Below are 19,678 nucleotides of genomic sequence, written 5' to 3' on the forward strand. Positions count from 1 at the left end.
CTCTTTAATTTATAATTAATTTACATCATTCCCTTCGCATTGATTCCATTTAATATTTAGTCTCTTTAATTTGCCTATAAAGCCCTCGGATGTTTGTGTCACATCTCTCATCGCCAACCCTGGTATCCATTCTCATGAACAGGTGAAACCTCGCAACAAAAGGTTTGACTCCCACCCTGGATTTCGGCAGAACTTGGGTGCTTTTTTTGTAGAGTTATTTATTTTGTTTGTTTCCGTCTTGTCCTTGACTAACATTCTGACTTGTAATCATTATTATCCCCTTAAATTGATCAGAAGACTATAACAATATCTTGTTTCATCAATCGACGTGTATTCTATCCAGATGTTTTGCAGCTGGACACGTGTTTTATTATTTATCAGCCCAGTGTTTTGCTGCAGTGTTGTCGGATACCAACGTGAGGCGCAAACACACCCGCCTCACACGCCCACTGGGCTTTAGCGCCCTCTCTCCGCGAGCCGTAGCATTGCAGAATTAAAGCGGTGGGAAACAGAAACACTATGGCTGCCACTCTGTCTCTTACTCAGGTAACACAGACTTACAACTCTCACATAACGGCGTTGTTCGACTCGTGTTTTCTGTCCGAACCACAGGGGGACACTTTAACAGTGTTTGTGGACCAAGAATGACCAAAACCGGACCTTAACTCGACCCCCTTTTAGGGAAGTTGTGGTGCTGCTGTGACTGGGAAAAGTTTTTCTAATCTCTGAGGGGACTGCGTAAGGGCGTAGCTAGCTAGCTAGCTGGCGAGCTAACCGCTTATCTGTGCGATGGTCTGAGCTGTTCTCGGCTTTTACGATCAGAAGTTGTTAATGGTGCATCATGTTTTGCTTCGGGTCGGTGCCGTGTGGCAGGGAGTGTGTTCCCAGTCTTGTTTCACGCCATGCTAGTTCGTGGGACCTGCTGATATTCGGCGATGCAAGAAACCCATGTGTAATAGAGCCGCTGATAGCTGTTCGAAACTCTCTCCAACTATGGAATCCAAGGTGTTTGAGACGTTTCCGACTATTGGCGTCTAACCTGCGACTCTTCTATTGTTGTTTATGGTGTTGCTATGTCCAAGTGTTTACGTCTACTGCCAGAAGTAAACATTCGTCCCCGCTCTTGTCTTGCAATAAATGACCTTCTGGATAGTTCTTCTCATGTCTTTTCTAATATTAATGTTCACAGCAAACACCAGCCTCTTCCGGTTTCTCCTTATTCAATAGGATATAAATGCTATGTGCTCGTTATTTGCCGTTTATTAGTGAAATGAACTACACAGTCATTACTGTGTGTGTGTGTGCACTGTAAATAGGTGACTTGGCAGGTGTAATAGCCCGGTTAGTCTCCTGCACTTGTTACCTGAGACACTGTTGCTTGTGACAACACACTCCAACAGCTGAGAAGGAGTCATTATTGTTTTAAAAGTCCTTTCTGTTCTCATCATGCTGTCTCATCTACTTCCCTATTTCCTCACTGTTAAAACGAAATTTGGTCATAACTGTGGTTTCTCATCTGCTTTGGGCTCTTAGCTCGACACCAATAAATGCTCTTAATCTCTTTCGGATTACTCAGAGACCATATTAATGTGATGTGTTCTTCTACTAGTTATCCCAGGTTTTGCTGTCATATAAATGAAGTTGTCGCAAATGCCAATAAGCAGTTCTTTGACCACTGTACATAGTAATTGGCCTCAACAATTTGCGTGGTCTAGAAAATAATTCTCTGGAATAGTGTCTTTTATTGCCGGGATAGACAGAATAGATGGAACATTAAAAATGTTTAAAATGAATTCAGACATCAGGGTAGTGACTTTTGACATCAATTTTGCCACATGATTTGGCATCTGTGAATATCTCATTGTAAAGTGAGCTAGAACGTATGTTGATAAGGACTGTATGCAGGTTGTTTATTTGTTTTTATTGTTGAAAGTTGTTTCATTTGTGTCTTTGATAAGGTATTGTCTCACTCATGTTTCTTCTATGTACGGTATTCTGTTGCGATTGCTAAGAGTTTATACATGCTTGTCATTCGTACTGCTCTTTTCACTCAGTGAGATTCCTCCTCAATGCTGAATGTGTCTGGAGAGTGATTTCAGGTCACCAACCCTTGCTTTGCTCATCAAATCCTCTATACAAATGTAGCTGGGTGGATGAGCAGACACAAGCCTAGCACAAGTCAACACTGACTGTAAACCGGCTGGACTTGCAGAGAACTCCCACTTTATCTTAACAGGCAGGTCTGCTTCTTGCTGGACTCCCTGCTTCAACACTAAACCACAAATTCTCCCCCTGAATGTGCTGTTACATCTTCTTCAAACTGTCACTTGCCATTAGAGTGTTTTGTCTCCTCCATTTTAGTGTAACCTAGGTTAAGATAGCAGCAGCAATTTGTCTTGTCAATACTTGTTATCTGGTGAGAACAACAATGAGCACTTCATTGTCGTGTCTAACAGTTCCAGGCACACTGTTGTAGCTTCAGAAAAAGAAGCGCGTTTGTGTGGACGTGCGTATATGTTATGTGAGTGTCAGTGAGTGGAGTTCTCTCTGTCAATCAGTCAATCGTCATGTCTCTAATGACAAGCTGAATTATTCCCTAATTCCTTGGCGGCATTTTCAATAGTTTCTTGAGAAATAGAAAAAAAAAACTCTGATATTAATTGTTCAGTTGTACATTCCCTTAAACTGAACACGGAAAGGGTCAAACCATCTATATGATGAAGAAAGCGCTGATTCATTTCCTGCCCACTTTGTTTCAGAAGAGGAAAAGGAAAATGGCTCTTACAGGAAGGATATGACATTAGGTTTAAATTCAATGTTTCATGTCAAGAGAAACTCGCTTCTTCTTTGTTGCTCATCTTTCACCTTTAAGCTTGTCATCTGTCCAGACCGTACACTCCTTGATAACTCCGTAAAAGTTGTGGTCATCTTCAACCCAAATGGCTGACCTCTGCGACAGATTATTGGGCTTGTATGTGCTACGTTGTTCTTTCAAAATGCCTTCATCATAATCTTACACCATAGTTTTAATTTTTCCTGGTTGAGCCGCTGTCCATTTCTGAGCGTGTTGACTCACATGCCCAGTTGACACAGACGGTGAAAAGTCATTGAAAATCCAACAGTTGAGCATGACAATGTTCAGAATGTCCATTGTATTCTGTTTTAACTATATTGTAAGTGTATTGTGATGATGTATGGGTCTTTGTCACTTCAACTCAGTCAAGTTAAGTGTGACCCGATTGAACATGCTGTCGCTGTGCCTGTTTCTATTTCATAGCACATCATTCATATATTTTCCCTCAAAGCAGTTTTTGATCATTCTGTCATTCTTAAGAACTAAGACATTTCTAATGTTCCTTCTATTTCATAAACCTTCATTATGTAATGCGGAAAGGATTCTTTTTTGTACTTTCTGTTGATGAAATCTGCTCAGTTACCTGGCATGTTTATTGGGCCCATGACAAATTCTCATCTTCCAATACAAAGTGGTTTACTTTGTATTGGAAGATGAAGATGTATTGTAATTTGGGAAATCTGTCAAAATTGAAAAAGAAATCCTTCCCTTTGAGACATACATCTTCTTTGAACCACTGCTTGATGTTCATTTCCGATGCACTTTTATATTCATAGTAGAAAATATCATTTATTATATTATTATAATTCGACTGTTCATGGTGTGAAGAGTGATATTGTCCAGAGTGAACTTCAAAATCTGCTCAAAGGAGAGGAACTGCAGGCATGTAGTCACTGTCTTAATAGTCTGTTTGTGTGTGCTTTTTAGAGCTTAACGTCTGAAAGGCAATTATTGATTTTAGGAACCTGTGGCCCTTTCCTGCACCCAACATCATATGTAATGTACCTATTGAGCTGGTGATAAACATACGTCAGTACAATGTTAACACATGGAAGAAGGTTCATTTTCTATCAAATCCTGAGTAAATTTAATCTAGAATCTCCTATATTGAAGTGATAAAAAGTAATGCTAACACCGTGCTTATTTGTCATTTACTACTGGACTTCTAAATGAGACTTCTTTCTCCACAGCTCTCCAGTGGAAATCCAATTTATGACAAATACTACCGACAGGTAAGAAGATGTATTGTCTTAGATATGACTTTTTAATGACATTATTTTGAATGATTTTTTTTCTTGAAAGAAGCGCGGAAAATAAGACGCACAAGACGAGTTACTCTTAAAACATAGAAGGGGTTTTCTGTCTGGAATAGAAGGGATCTCTTTTTGAATCTGCCAACTCTGTCCAGCTAAAGGAGAAGGTTATGAATTAATTATGTTTCCCTTTGCATGTCAAGGGAGCTGGTGTGAAAGAGCTAATGAATACAAGTCCATGCCAACGGACAGATTATGAAGTGTATCATGTATGTCTGTGTTTTAGTTGAAAAATGTGATTTTCATATGAATGCTACTCATTTGATAGTCTGTTCTTTGTTTGTCTCTGTACAGGTGGATCCGACCGGCAGCGGGAGAGTGGCAGCCTCTGACGCAGCTTCATTCTTGAAGAGGTCTGCCCTGGCAGATCTGGTTTTAGGAAAGGTGAGGCAAAAAGTCTCACAAGAGATATGGGTATTCTCACTGCACTACAGCTGAGTTCAAATTGCGATTTCAGATATGGGACTTGGCAGACTCTGAACGGAAGGGTTCTCTTAACAAACAGGTTGGAACACTGATGATTTTTTATGTTTATATTTGGACACAGCTGATCACATTACCTCTTTCTTCTTAGCAATTTTTTGTAGCCCTGAGGTTGGTGGCCTGTGCACAAAATGGCCTGGATGTCGCACTCAAGAGCCTTAATGTGGCAGTTCCTCCCCCTAAATTTGTAAGTCTTAATATAATTGTTACTCATTTATTTGTTTTGATGAAACTTTTTTTTTCTAACTCCAGCATGACACCAGCAGCCCAATGTCAGTCGGGGGAGTGGGTACTGAACTTCCATGGGTTGTTAAGGTAATTCTTAAAATGCTCTGATCTGACTTAACTTATCCGTTTTCCATTTTCATAAAGCCCTGATGCATTAAAACATGCAAATTGAATATGTCTCATAATGTGTAGCTGAGATTCTGAATAGCAATGACTGGTTATAGCTAATGGTAGGAACTTCCTGCCTCTTGGTTCTGTGGAACGACCCCTGATCCTCTAACATTCTTTTACATTTTAGCCTGAAGAAAAGAAAAAGTTTGACAACATCTTTGACAGTCTGGGCCCAGTTGGTGGGATGCTCACTGGAGACAAGGTCAAACCAGTCCTGCTAAACTCTAAACTAGCAGTGGACATCCTGGGTCGGGTAAGGTTGAACTGCGTACTCAAACTACACTCAACAACACACAAATGTTTGCTTAACTTCATGTGTCTCTGCTGGTTTAATGTGCGTGAGCCTCTCTGTACCTCCTTTGCTGCCATCAACAGTTTCTCAAACTGTCTCACACCAGTTAGGTTGTGTATGAATCACTGCCCCTTTTTTTTGCTCCCAAGTTCTTAGAAGAGGAATGCTGATTTTTATTACTGGTCTCTTCTGGCCATATTTCCCTTGTATGTGCACAAATAAGCAGTAGAGAGTGTGTTTATGCTGGGCTTGGAAATATTTTGCATTTGTGACTGCTTTCTGTTCCTCATTTTGTATTTGTTGACTGAAAGTAGCTTATTTCATCACCTCAATGCCAGTTCGCCTGATAATTTGCCCCAAGCCCTATTTTATTTAATCACTTTAAATGCTTTGTTTTCTTTATTTTGAACTCACGCGAAGTGGTTCTTTTGCACAAAATTGAATTGGCTCAATAACTGGAAGTCAAATTTCAATTTGAAAATAGGATGTGAAAGTTGAGGATTTTACTCTCACAACTACATTACCACAACATCGGTATGAGATGGAAATTTTCAAATAGTAATGACTCTTAAAATGACTGTTAAATTTACCGGTAGTGTCCCTTTCTTTCATGTGAGGCCCACTTGGTATAGGACTTCTCCTCAGGAGTTTCTGACACTCTGACCATAATGTGTTAAAAAGCCTTATCCCCTCGCTCTTTGGGAGGGTTGTGTTATCAAGATTGAATATTTTATTAACCCAGTCCCAAAATCACGGGTCCCTCACTCAGGTTGTAGAAGAGTAAAAAAAAAAAGATCAAATAATTAAAACATTTTTCAGTTAAGATGTAAGTGGAAAACCTACTGTGTATTCCATGCATTCATCATCCATCCATCAACCATCATTTTGTGGTGCTACAGGTATGGGAGCTCAGTGATCTCGACAGAGATGGCATGCTGGATAGAGATGAATTTTCCGTGGTAAGAAAATACCTTCTTTAATACTGTACATATGATGTCACTCTCACTTTTGAGTATCAGCATCATATTTGAGACCCTGCTCTGCAGAGCCAATCTTGTCTGGACAAGGCCTTATTTCAGTGCAGAATAAACACACCTGAGTTGTTTTGCCCTGGCAAGAGAAAATTTCGCAATTATTATGTACACTCCTCCATTGTCTTCGATGAACCTTTAGGGATTTCAATACTTTCTTGTGTCCTCTTTATTGTTTCCACTTACAATAAATAGTTTTTCCTTTAAACATAATTTTGACTTAAGCATTTGTTTTTTTCAACATTATATATGCTGGAAAAATGTCATTCTCTTACTTCTACAGGCCATGTATCTGGTGTACAGAGCCCTGGAGGGTGAGTCTGTTCCCATGTCCCTTCCACCTCCCTTGGTCCCTCCATCCAAAAGGAAAAAACCCTCAGTGCCCCCTGTAATGCCCCTGTTACCATCACCCCCCTCTGTCAAAGACAGTCGCACCTCCCATACAAGCTCCAAGACCACACCCTTACCCCCAAAACCCACTCCAGCTCCGGTCCCAGTCCCAACACCAGCAGCTGCCCCTGTGAGTACTGTGAAGGTTTATTTGTTGAGATATCAGTACAGTGAATTCTGCTTTGGTCAGCAAGAACAATATCTTTAAAAAAATTGTTAAACTTGGGGAAAGTGAATTATATTTCTATCCATGTATTTTTTTTTTACAGTGGGTGGTGTCACCAGCAGATAAAGCCAAATATGATGAACTATTTAACAAGACAGACAGTGATATGGATGGACTCGTATCGGGACCTGAAGTGAGAGACATCTTCCTTAAAACTGGATTGCAGTCTGCTACATTAGCACGCATTTGGTAAGGTGCCATAAAGTTTGCTACTTATTTGTACATCATATTGATAGATAGACAGATCGATATAACTTTTTACTGTACGCCTCTTAGTAGTCCTTGAAGGGTACTTCTGTTCAAACCAGCCACTTTGAAAAACAGGATCACATTTTTGTTTCTGCTTGCAGAAAAAAGGAAATGTAAAAAGAATGATTGAAATGTCCTATTCACAGATAAACCCCGGTTGTCTCATGATCATGGTGTGTCCCAGTTAAAACTTCCACAGACCTAATTAGTGTGTGTGCCACCCAGATTATTGATCTCTGTGACCATAGGGCATGTTGACTGGTCAGCTAGCAAAAGTAGTCTCAGCCTGAGGGGTGGATCATTATCCCCTCATGTCACTGGGATGCAACTCTTTCCTCAGGGAGCTGTGTGACATCGGCGACATTGGAAAACTGACCAAAGAGCAGTTCGCCTTGGCGCTTCATCTCATCAACCAGAAGTTGACGCGAGGTGTGGACCCCCCGCAGAATCTCGCTGCCGAGATGATTCCACCGTCCGACAGACAGAGCATCAAGCAGGTAGGTGGCTCTGAATGATGAGGCTTCAGTGTAAGATAATGACTGTCTGAACAACAAATTGACCCATAGTAAAAGAGCCACTTTATCTTGACAGTTGTGTCTGTACTGAAAGTAGGAATTAGATTAGTAATACATGTGACCACACCCCGTCCCTCCCATACTGCGTCTCCCATTCGCTTGGTATTCAGTCTTTTTAAAATGTTTTTTGAGCAGCCCGACCTATTTTTGTTACTGTATATGTATAGCAGATTTTAATACTAACCAACTAACGTTTGTAGTGTAATGACCATGCAGTGTATTTTACTGAACAAACTGCTCTTTAAGAGAATGTATTATGTTCAACAAAAGCCATCTTTATAAAAATTCCAGAATAAGTAAATCCTTACTCACTTTCTGATTGGAAAGGAAAAAAAGCAATTTGTTATTTTTATTATGTCACATGTTCTTCAACGCAGTAGTGTGAATGCATATACCCAAAACCTACTTCCTTGGTTATGGATTAAGATTTTGTCACTGTGAAACACTTTCGTGCATAGAAGTTCAAGAGCGAAATGAACATGCGACCCAAGTAACGCTCTTAAGAAGCGGACGTTGAAATTAGGTCTGTATTGTCATATACGGACCACACGGTGGCACTGTCCACTGGGCTTGATCCCTTCTAGTCATAGATAATAACAATGTGAACCTAAATTACTATATTATACGTCATACGGTATCGGAAAACATAGTAATAGAATTGATATTAATTAAAATTTTGCATTGAGGCTTTTTTTGGTACAACCTTGACCTGACAACTTTTCTTCATGTTTTTCCCTCATCTGTTTCATGTAACTTTAGAATGATATTACCTACATTTATTAGTAATTTCTTCTGTACTCTAATGCCATTTTGAACTTTGTCTCCATTCACTCTAGAACAACGTGGCAAACCTGGCGGCTGACTTTTCTGCTATCAAAGAGCTGGACTCACTTAGTAATGAGATTGTGGAACTACAAAGGTAAATGTCTTTGTGTAAAAAGGATCCAGGTAGTTTCAGTCTTAACCTCTCTTTTACTAACCTATGGTGATGGTTATCCTTTTTATATCCAGATCTGTTTGTACTTGGACTCAAAAACTTCCACACTAGTCATTAAGCTGCATGATTATTTATGCTTTTTTTTTCTTTTCTTTTAATTAATTCATTTTCCGTTTTTATACTCTTAGTTAGAAACATCAGTGAGTTTTATCATGGTTCTTTTTGACTTATGACTTAATTCATGACAAAGCCCTGGCAGTTATTTGTGTGCATTTTGGATCACTTTCACTGAGGAAGTGGAAAAAGACATGTGAGCAGGTGCATTTGCAGAGGAATGCAACTGTGAACGGAGTGTGAGTAAGTTAGAGGCAGAAATCGTAACAGGTGTTAAATGAAAGGGATGTTTGCCAGCAGCACTTTAGGAAGAATGCATCCTGATACGATGATGTGTTTGTGTGCCTGTTTTAAAACTTCAAATACATTTTGCGCTTCAGATAAAGGTGACTGTGACTGGGGTGGCAGGTGAGAAAGTAGTTATTTTCAGACTTTGTTTTCAAGTTGATGCCATTTCAAAGTAACTGTATATCTGCTTTTTGTTGTGAGAAATTGGATGGTTTAAAAATAGGCTTTCTCAGCTGTGGATGTACAAGCTCTTTTGAAAGATTTTCTTACACAATAAATGGCTGCTTATTCACTTAATTGATTAATAAATGTAAATGATTACTTTTTTGTTTGAAAATGTATGTAGCATAAGTCTCACAATGTTCTTATTCTATAAATGAAGTGTTCATAAAATTGCTTTCCTGGTGAACCTGCTGATCCTCATTACTGCTAAACTCTGATGGAATTTAAACACGTGTTGCCTTCATAGTCACATTACCAGGACAAGCACTCAATCAGTCGGTCAGAAACTGGAGAGCAAAACCTCCCATCTTCTGATGGTGCACATATCTAGTGGCCACCAGGAACAGTTTTACTGGTAGGATACTAAAGAGTCTCAAAACTCTGTCAATTGGCCAGATTCACTTAACTCTTGGAGTTGGGAGGCAAAATGTTAGAAATGTTTCTCTGGCAGCCAGTGAGGGAGTGGAGCAGAAATGATTTTGTGCTTTGGCTCATCATCAGCCATCTCTTGCCTCCGCCTTCTCTCAACCATCTGCCTCTCACCTCCCATCTCTCACATCTAAACCAGAGAAAGTACACCCTGCTTTTCCCATCATATACACAGCAGTTATTTCACATTTTTGGACACTGTCACACTTAAAAATGTCAGGTTTCTAAGGAGTTTTTAAGTCATGGTTGTTCCACGAGAAAAGGTGGTCGCTCCCGAGGACCAGGTTGAAGAAGATTCAACTGAGGGCTGGCAGTGGCTCGTGGATTTTGGGGCTCTGGGTTTACCGTATCTGTCCTTGGTGACCAAATGTTCCCATCTGCTGTGCTGGATTCCAAGGGAGAAGAAAACCGTGGAAGAGGAGATAAAGGAGAAGGAAGAAGCCATCAGAGAGCGCAGTAGCGAAGTGCAGGCAAGTCATGACTTCACCTTTGATTACTTGTGTTCATGTGTGATGAATGTGTGATTGAGTGCTGAGTGGGCTATGTTTGGTTTTTAGACACTAAGTGAAGCCTGAGTCTGTGAGTTAATGTTTTCCATGTTTGACTGTTGGAGGTTCAAAACGAATCAATTGTTCCCGCATTGTGTTAAAGATGGACTGCAAATCAATATTGTGTGTGGTTTGCAGTCCGTGTGTAATTTTAGAAACTCTATAGCTTCTGACAGACCGTCCTTGTGTCCGTGTCTTTGTTTGAGCTGAACCAAAGGTAAGAGCGCTATTTTGGGAGCAGCCGCTCCAAATTCTTCTGGGACTTCTCATCCAATGTTAGTGGAAGTGGGTGGATCTAAGGGGAGAGTCACTGTGAGATAGTCTCCCATACACTAGTCTAGATTTCACACTGATATTCACACTTAAACAATTTATGTTGTTCGATTAATCTAATTGTTTACATTTTGTTCATCATTTTTTTTCAACTAACCTTTTCAATACATATCTATCCAAACCTGTATCTTGTGGTTGTATATGTATTCTTTTTTTAGTACGAATACATGTGTGTTTTAAGGTTAAGAAAGGTTTATATTGCTGCAATAATTCTTTGTTTGATGTATGCTTCTGTAAAGTCGTTGTTCTTACTCTATGATGACAGACAGCTTCAGCCTCGTCCTGATCATTGTGGAAGTTTACAACTGAGTCTCATTCAATAACGTCCATAATTAAACATTACTTAAACATAGGGGATTCAATCAGAGAAATTACAGTTTAAATATATTTATGTGATTTTTATACTTCCCTCTCCTCAATTATTGTTCTGACATTGCAGTTTCATGACTTCACTGTTACAGGATTTGTCTTGATTTGCATCTTACAGGACTTGCAGGATGAAGTGGCAAAGCAAAGTGGGGAGCTGCAGCGTCTCCAAAGTCAACGCCAAAAAGTCCAGGATGCCTTGGAAGAACTGGATCAACAGAAGGGAACACTGGAAGAGCAGCTGGCTCAAATTAGACAGCAGACCAGCCAAGAGACAAACCTGGTCCGTGTGTTTAGCTTCAGGATATAATGCAATGGCTGTTCAAATGGGGATTTTAATGACTGTTTTCTTTTTTCAGATTTCGTCCTTGCAGTCCAAGCACGAGGAACAGGAACAGAGAATATGCCATTATGAGGAGGCGCTTGTTCAGGCGCGTGAGGAGCTTCTTGCGCTGCAGGAGGAGAGTCGGAAGCTGCAGGAGAAGGTCCAGTCTGCTCAAGAACAGCTTACACCCCTGCAGGAGTCTGTGCGTGACTCCTTTACTCAAGTTGCACAGGTAAGTTACTTACTTTTCCTTCCGCCTCCCTGCTCACTCTCATTTTTCTCTAAATAATAACATTCATGTCTCTCAGGTTCAGCAGAAACTTAATGATCTTGAGATTGAAGAGAGATCTGTGGTGGCTCAGCTTAGCTGGAAGAGAGCACTAGAAGATGACTCACCTGTCCTGGTCAACGGATCTGCAGGACCCACGAAAGAGCTGTATGAACCCGACCCCTTTGAGAAGGACCTCTTCCATGAAGACCAGCCCAAAGAGCTTAGAGAAGAAGAGCAACCTGTGAACTGTAATATCCAGAGTCCAGAGTCTGACCTCACGGAAAAAGGTGTCAGAGAAGAAGCAGAAGGAAAGGAAGTGGAGGATGACACAAAGATACAAGAGGAGGAAAAATTAAAACCTGATGCCCTGGATGATCTCTACACAAGTCTCGCCTCAAATGACTTATACAGTAGTCTGGGGACTTTGAACCGGCCTCAGGAGAATAATGTTGAGGTAAAGGACACGATTCATTCTTCAAAGAAAGTTAAAAATAACTTTATTTTAGATGGTAATCTCCATGAAGTCTTTTTAACACCAATCTTAAATTTGTTTTTATTGGCTTTAGGAACGTATTAGTCCAAAACTAGATGTTTCGACAGAGACCCTCGAAGATGCAGAGGAGACTACAGAATCAAGTTCACCTGAGGTACACAATTTACATATGTAGAAGATAAATTGAAGAAGATAAAGGTTATTAGAGTGTTTCATGATGGAATATATTTTTTCCCGTATCGTCTTTAGGTACCGTCAGCAGAGCCAGAGAGCAAACCCGGGCCAACACAATCTCAGGAAGCGTCTCCTGCACAGCTGCAGGTCGGTGCTCGATCACTGCCTCCCCAGACCAACCCTCCTTCCCTGCCTGAGATGGACTTCTTCCATTCAGATCCTTTCACTGACCGTGAGTTTTCCATGCAGTCACTTAATCTCCAGAATAGCAATCTGGGTTTCTTTTTCAGAAAATAGATTTCAGCAATCCTCAAGCTCACATGTGCCTGTGTTTTCTAGATGATCCATTCAAAGATGATCCATTTGGGAAAGGAGACATTGCGGGTAAGTTAGTTCTGCACTCTGTAACGGCTGGGCAGCGATTTATTCTAATTTTTTAAATGACTTTTTCAAATTAATCGTACTTTGTGTGTATGTAGCTACAAACATAACAGTTAAGGATAATGAATCCCAAAACTTGTGTATAATACATTTCATTTAAATAGTCCTCACTCAGTAATTGAAAGGGCAATAATGGCATTTGTGAAGAATCATGGTGCACAAACCAGGTCCTCTCAACCCAGACCCAAGAAGACAAAGCTTTTTTTCTGAACGTTGCAGTATTAAGTATACTGACACTGCAACATTAGATATCAAAGTTAAATTACTCCTTGGGTATCAGTGAAACTGAAGCAACGTCTATAAGCATGGCATATTTTGTCAGTTGATAGGTAGAGCTCATGAATGCATTATACATGGGGTGTTATCTCTGCCCCAGCTGTGCGAGGCTCTGTCACTCTTGTTTTTTTCTCCCCACGGGGAGGGTGGTCAGGCAGCCATCCCTCTTTTGCTCAGTGTAGACACGCATTTTGACCCATCACACCTGACTGATACAGCAAAAAGAAAGAAAGTGGCTCTTAAACTTGAGCCATCTCCCATCGTTCATGAGCTTCCACTTGCTGTTTGTTGGCACAGCGATGTGAGGAATAGCTCGTGTTGTGTGAAATGGTAAAATGCGTGTCACACACACAATGCGTGAGACTTGAGAGAGCCTCGGGTGTAGTGCAGAGAGATCACTCTGTTGTTAGTGTGGGTGACTTGTCATGTCTCGCCTTCCAAAGATATTTTAGACTAGTAGTACTCCGGTGATCACTAAGTGAAGCTTTGTAGTGATTACTGCTAACTTTGGTTTTATCAACACTGTCGTCCACAAAAGCTTTAAAATGAAAATTTCCCTCCAAAAGTCTGCTTCCTGCCTCCATTTCTGTCACTGCGGGTGGACCTGACGGCGCTCCTTCTTTGCCTTAGACCCGCCCCCAAATGCTGTCATTGGTTAAGGAGCATGACGACTGCATTCAACACGCTACTTTCCTCCTGTGTGGCAAAGCCAGGCAGAGGAGAGGTCAACTTTTGAAAACTGTCTTAACACACAGCAAAATTATTGTTGGCATTAATACACTAATATCTTAAAGGATCGACAAGTTAATTTGCCCTTCCCTAATTTATGTATATTGTCTTTCATTGTTATACTGTCAATGCTCACGAAGAAATAAGAATGTGAATTTGGAAGATAAATTCTTTCAATGTCTACGACTAAAGAAAAGTGTGTAACATTTCCAATGTTTGTGTTGGGACAGATCCATTTGGTGGCGATCCATTCAAAGGGACCGACCCTTTTGCAGCAGATTCCATCTTCGCACAGACCCCTGGTGCTCTCTTCTCCTCAGACGACCCTTTTTCTTCCTCTGTTGACCCATTCATCACCACGCCTGGCGTTCCAGAACCAGACCTATTTGCATCCAAGAAGGATGATCAATCAGCTGCGTCCCCTGCAGATCCGGGCCCTTTCACCACCCAGTCCAGTAGCACAGCCCGACCCCCGGCTGATCCTTTCAGCTCTGCCGTTAACAGTACTTCTGACTCTGATCCATTTACCGAAAAAAATAACACAGTGGAGGAGGAAGATCCTTTTGGTTCTACTACTCATGGAGGGACCGACCCCTTCAGCTGCTCCTCACCGACCGTTGGTCTGGAACCAGTGAGTCGGATCCGAGTTACTGACACAGTCTGGCTGGTGTCTAGAAAGAGTAACCATTATGTGTTACGTTTTCAGAAGGACACTGCAGCAGTGAACGACCCATTTGCACCTGGTGGTACGACAGTGAAAGTCAACTCAGACCCGGGTATGTATTGACTAATACTGCCACCTGCTGGATGGAAAATATACTGTCATTTGAAATGTAAATAGTCTGTCTTTCCTCCTGTGTTTCAGATCCTTTTGCTGCTGTGTTTGGTAATGAATCTTTCTCAGGGGGCTTTGCTGACTTCAGTGCCTTGACAAAGGTAAATATTGAGAGTCATAAAGTAACATCCTCATAAAGTACTGTACATGCAAGATGTGTTTCTGTGATTGATTTTATGTTACATTGTACACGCATAAAAGTACATACATACTTTTTCTTTTTTTTTGCACAGTTGTTGCTTTAATCCTTGCCAATAAAATGTGGGTGCAGCAACTAAGTGTGTGAAGGGTTTGAATCTGAAGTTGGAGATTACTTCCCTTTGTGCGCAGCAGACTTGCACGGGACGTTACGTTGCGGTCTACTGCGCCAACGCATTCACCTGAGCGGTTTAGTCATGAAAGGCACAAACCATCAAACCACTTCTAAGAAACAAGTACTTCTGCACTTTTTATTGAAGTTCACAGTTCACCCTGCTTTTTTTCTTTGTAGCTTCTTGAACACCATGTTAAAAAACATGTCTCTGATTTTTGGATGCTGGGATTCAACTTAAAAAACAAATAGAAACATATCTGTCCCACAACCTCCTTGATCTTGCCTGAACCATGATACCAGTTGTCCTGTATTAATCTCGTGCTCAACGTGAAGTGCTGTGGGTTAGATTCTAGCAGTTCCCCTTTGTTGTGGCTAATATTCCTGTTGCCTCAGAAACATGTTGCAGCAAGGGTAGGTGATTGACTATTTTTTCAATGTCATGGTTGACTCACGCTTCCTTCCAGCCACGACTAGCACAATGAACACTGTGATGCCCATGTCTAAGTTTTTAAACCCTGATCATCTTAATGTCAGTCAGCATGCTTCCTCTGTTGCAGTCAAACGGGGCTGAGCAGTTTGGCGTCAACAACAAGAACTTGTTTCAGGAAGACAGCCAATGTTCCAACCCAGACGTGCCCCCAGCACTGCCTCCCAAAACTGGTACGCCAACAAGACCACCACCTCCACCTCCAGGTCGGCATCAACGCATCTCTGTGAAATGCACGTGCTGGTTACAGAATCTAAACATATTTGTCAAACATGACGTGTCTGACAATTGCTCTCGTTTCCCATAAAAGTTAATGTCAGTCTTGAGTTCGTGGAATGTGAATGCACATCACATACGATGGCCCATGAACAGGAATGAAATCTAGACCTGTCAAGTCCAGTGACTGAAGTTAAAGTGGACTAGAGTCTTGTTAGAGTGTGTTCGCAGAGCAGTGAAAAAGTCTGAGGCATCTCATATCCATCTTTGATGTTTCTTTCCTCAGGTAAGAGATCCTCCATTTCCAGAACCGAGTCTTCGGAGTCCTTCCACCGGCGAGGTCACTCCCACCCACAGTCCTCTGGAGAGTTCTCCTCCTCTTCCTCCTCCTCTTCCCTGCCTGCCAAGGACCCCGTAGCTGACCCCTTCGCTCCCTCTTCCCCTCCACACCACCTTCAGGAAGCTGACCAATTTGCCAGCTTTGACAAAGTGAGCACCTCCTCATCCTCTCCGTCACCTTCACCTGACTAGACACCTCCTCTTCACCTCCATCCTCTGTTTGGCCTAATCTGAGCTAATCTTAACTGTTGTTCATTTATCTGAAGGGAGTCTTGAGCTTCTGCCATTATCCTCACATTCAGTCTTAAATGTCACTATGAGCTTTGATGATGAGTGGTTCATGAGACACTGGCTGTTATTTTTGTCACTAAGATGACGGTGGTCGACCTTACAGTTACAAAGAAATTGTTTATATCAGGTGGTTTTGAGCCAACTTGTACACAGACTTTACAAAGAAAAAGTGTATAAGTGAATTAAACAGATACATAGATTCAGACCCATTTCTTCCTGTTTATCGTCACTAAGGTTTAACTGTGGTGGATGCATAATATGAACATAGATCGATTCCTGTCACTCTCCCTCAGTTGTAACAGTACATCCTCAGTAATAGTGTTTCAGTGAAAGATAGAATGGAAGACATGACATTCAGCGCCTCGTGGTGTTCTTTGTTCGGCTCAGAGTTGATACTAACACATGCATGCCTCCATCACGTCCTAGTGTAGCTGCTTCTACTGACCCCTGACCTGCTCCCACTAACTTTTTCAGTATGTTTTCACCGGCATGCATGCGTGTTTTCCGTTCATGTGTTTTGTCTTGATTCTCAGCGTCATGCCTGCCTCGCTTGGCTCTCTGTGATTCCTGAAGTTAAATAAAGACAAAGGGAAAAATTGGCTTCTATGTGCATCCTTGACACCTTTGTCTAGAACAGAGAGACTCAATTCTGTAATTCAGTTTTCAGAAAACTTTAGAGACTTTTAAGGTAATGCCAACATGACTCGTAATGTCAAAGGCTGAAAACCAGGGACCATTTGTATTGTAGTACCCACAACAGGTGTCATGTTCCCCAGAAGTGAGGAGGTGAAGGGATGATGAACACATTCCCTGTCATTTGTTGGATTAACTGACCCACATCTTCCGCAGTGGATGAGCAACAAATGTTAATGAAGCATTTCCTGAGTGCAGCAGTCACTGTGTAAAACCTGTGACCGAGCAACAAGGTCACACCAGTCCTGATCCATTTACGAAGCTAAAATTGCTCAAATGACTTGAAAGGTCATTGCGGGTCCTAGTTCAGTCGCACTCAAATTGGAACCGCCCTTTACACCCCGGAAAGGAACAAACCGTGGCAATAAGGAGCTCACCGTAGAAACACTCACACAAGGCGGCGCAGCTTTTCTTTACTCATTTCTTTTAACCAGCATTCTGTCAAAACCATTGGTGAACGCAAAAGAATATCACAGTCGTACCCCAAAATGACAGCGTGGCCACCGTCCTGACAGCTGGAGCTCCGGTTATGGAGAACAAAAAATGAGTTGAGCACTGGGAGACAGGGAAAGACGATGCTCTGCTGTGAGGCGCCTGAATTTTCTCATTGAATTTAGAACGATTAAAGAAAGAAACTGACAACTGTGAACTGTGTACTGAAGTGGGGCCCTGGGGCCACATACATACTCTGAGGGAAATTGATTGAAAGGTATTGGGGAAAAAAATCTTTCTTTATATTTTAGATCTACATTTACAACACATTGACCCAAAAAAATAATAATCTTCCAGACACATAATGCAGCCCAGTAGGAAGTTCAATTGTCTACACTGACCACACCCGGCCTGTGATCCTGCTCTGATACTTGGAGAGAGTATTGGATTAAATATGAGATTATAGATTCAAAGACTCGTATCTCATGACACAGCTTGTCACGGTGTAGGGGAATTTTCTGATGCTTGCATGGGTAACTTTCACTACTTCCATTCACAAGATGAGGGGTAACTTCGCCTTGGTAGAGACAGTTTTGTTTTTTTTTTTACATTGGGAGGACAACATAAGATTAGTTTTTAATGTGGGATTCCAGGATAGAACGATTGCACTGCATGCGACTCAAGTGAGTCGTCCGTGTCTTCCATCACCCCATCCAGCATGCTGTGAAGTGACATGGTGAACATCTTCAACAGGCTCTTCTTCTGTCTTGCATGGCCAGTCACATGACCTGCTGCTGATCAGTGTTAAATAACAGGACACAGACCAGCAGCTGTTCATTATGAAGCAGCTGACTGAGGAGTGGCCTCCTAATGCAGCTACTGTCACATGACTCCCATTATGAATCAATCATCTCAGGTGACCACATGAGCAGCCAGTAGATTTCTTTAAGTCGTGACATTGAAATGAGCACTTATGACAAGCCTTCAACTCCGTTCACGTGTGCGTCTGTGCTTCTCCCTTCCCTGCATGTGTGCGCTCTCTCCTCTGCTCCTGCTCCTGTGGATCCAGTACATGATCGAGTGGGCAAAGCGCGAAAGCGAGCGAGAGGAAAAGGAGCGTCTGGCCAGACTGACGCAGCAGGAGCAAGAAGACCTGGAGTTGGCCATCGCCCTAAGCAAGTCTGAACTCTCCTGAGGAGCTGAGCCGTCTCACGCCCGCCCACTACCACCAGTCCAGTCAGGCCCGGCTCGGCTCGGCCCAAAAAGCACCAAAGCAACGTGGAGCCCGCACGGACTGCTCCTGCTGCATCATGAAGACACTTTCTAAAGTTCCTCCCCTCTCACTTCAGAGCAGTATTGGATTTTTGGAGTTGATTAACTATTCATCTTTGTACAGGAAATGCAGTGATGCAGATTATAACTTATTTAAACATGCGCTCAAACTGGACTTCAAGTCCTCACTTTGTAACCGACCTCACTGCAATTCCATCGTGTGACTTGCTAGTTTTCATGAACCCCCACGTCGGCGTCACATGTTGAGTGAATGTATTTCTGTCTCTTCAGCATCAAGGGCCATTTGAGATGTCTAAGTTGTTGGAGTCATGTTCTTCCCAAAAATTGAGAAGATGCCTTTTAGTTAGCTAATATTTTGTGTGAAACTAAATTAGTTTGGATGAAATAGTAGTGTGAGAATGGCACCAAAACAATCCCCAGTTTCTTCATGTATTGGTGCTGCATTTGCCGACTTCACTACTAAAGAAGGGTGAGTCCTGAACACAGTCCACGTGCTGCAGATGCCACTTGTTTGGGTCCTCAAGACGGTTCCTAGTCAGTCAAACCTGCTTGTTTGACCCACGTATTGTTCATCAGCTCCAGTCACGACTCCTCTCCATGTCGTCCATCATCTCATCTGAACTTTCTAAACCCAAAACCACTTTATAGTCGTAAACCATTAACACTTTTACAAACGCCGCTCTATTGTATTTTATATTTTATAACATCTAAATGTTACCAGAAGGTTGGACAAACCTATGTTATGCATTTGATCAAAACAGAATAAATAAAACCAGAACTAGACGCTGTCTCTTGTTTTCTGTTGTTTTCATCACTGAAGCTAGTAAAATAGAGCATGAAACCAAATATATTTTTGTTCACTAACACGTTACGGTCACTTTCTATTGTCGTCTTATACGTTCCGACGGAAGTTGAGCATCTCCCTTCGAGCCACCTCGAAGCTGCCTCTGCCCACTTCCCAGCACCTGGCGGACTTTGGGACCTGGCGTCGCGCTCCTGCAGTGGCGAGCTCACCGAGACA

At 41.8% G+C, this 19,678-nt stretch overlaps 1 protein-coding gene across 3 annotated transcripts; it reads left to right on the top strand.

The window, feature by feature from the left end:
* The first annotated feature begins 462 nt into the window (after window positions 1-462).
* eps15 (epidermal growth factor receptor pathway substrate 15) lies at window positions 463-19,434 on the top strand. 3 transcript variants are annotated; one of them, XM_053856033.1, is made up of 25 exons: window positions 463-546; window positions 4,045-4,086; window positions 4,462-4,551; window positions 4,625-4,672; window positions 4,742-4,837; window positions 4,903-4,965; window positions 5,177-5,302; window positions 6,241-6,300; window positions 6,656-6,892; window positions 7,032-7,177; window positions 7,578-7,734; window positions 8,649-8,731; window positions 10,200-10,272; window positions 11,171-11,332; window positions 11,409-11,606; window positions 11,683-12,099; window positions 12,212-12,292; window positions 12,388-12,544; window positions 12,652-12,696; window positions 13,989-14,389; window positions 14,465-14,534; window positions 14,624-14,694; window positions 15,464-15,599; window positions 15,896-16,098; window positions 18,434-19,434. In XM_053856033.1, exons 1-25 carry the CDS (start codon window positions 520-522, stop codon window positions 18,557-18,559), a joined length of 3,315 nt encoding a protein of 1,104 aa, XP_053712008.1. In that variant the 5' UTR covers window positions 463-519; the 3' UTR covers window positions 18,560-19,434. The 3 variants fall into 3 exon arrangements, with proteins under 3 accessions (XP_053712008.1, XP_053712016.1, XP_053712024.1); XM_053856041.1 differs by having other exon boundaries at window positions 15,464-15,566; XM_053856049.1 differs by lacking the exon at window positions 15,896-16,098.
* Window positions 19,435-19,678: the final 244 nt, after the last annotated feature.

This window comes from Synchiropus splendidus, chromosome 1 (assembly GCF_027744825.2).
Source record: "Synchiropus splendidus isolate RoL2022-P1 chromosome 1, RoL_Sspl_1.0, whole genome shotgun sequence".
NCBI classification, from domain to species: Eukaryota; Metazoa; Chordata; class Actinopteri; order Syngnathiformes; family Callionymidae; genus Synchiropus; species Synchiropus splendidus.

What these genes read in the sequence shown, in the direction of transcription:
- eps15 (XM_053856033.1), top strand. Translation starts at nt 520, where the DNA reads ATGGCTGCCACTCTGTCTCTTACTCAG. An exon ending in AGGGTTCTCTTAACAAACAG is followed by an intron (nt 4,673 to 4,741) that starts GTTGGAACACTG and finishes CTTTCTTCTTAG; the next exon opens with CAATTTTTTGTAGCCCTGAG. An exon ending in CCAGCCAAGAGACAAACCTG is followed by an intron (nt 11,333 to 11,408) that starts GTCCGTGTGTTT and finishes TTCTTTTTTCAG; the next exon opens with ATTTCGTCCTTGCAGTCCAA.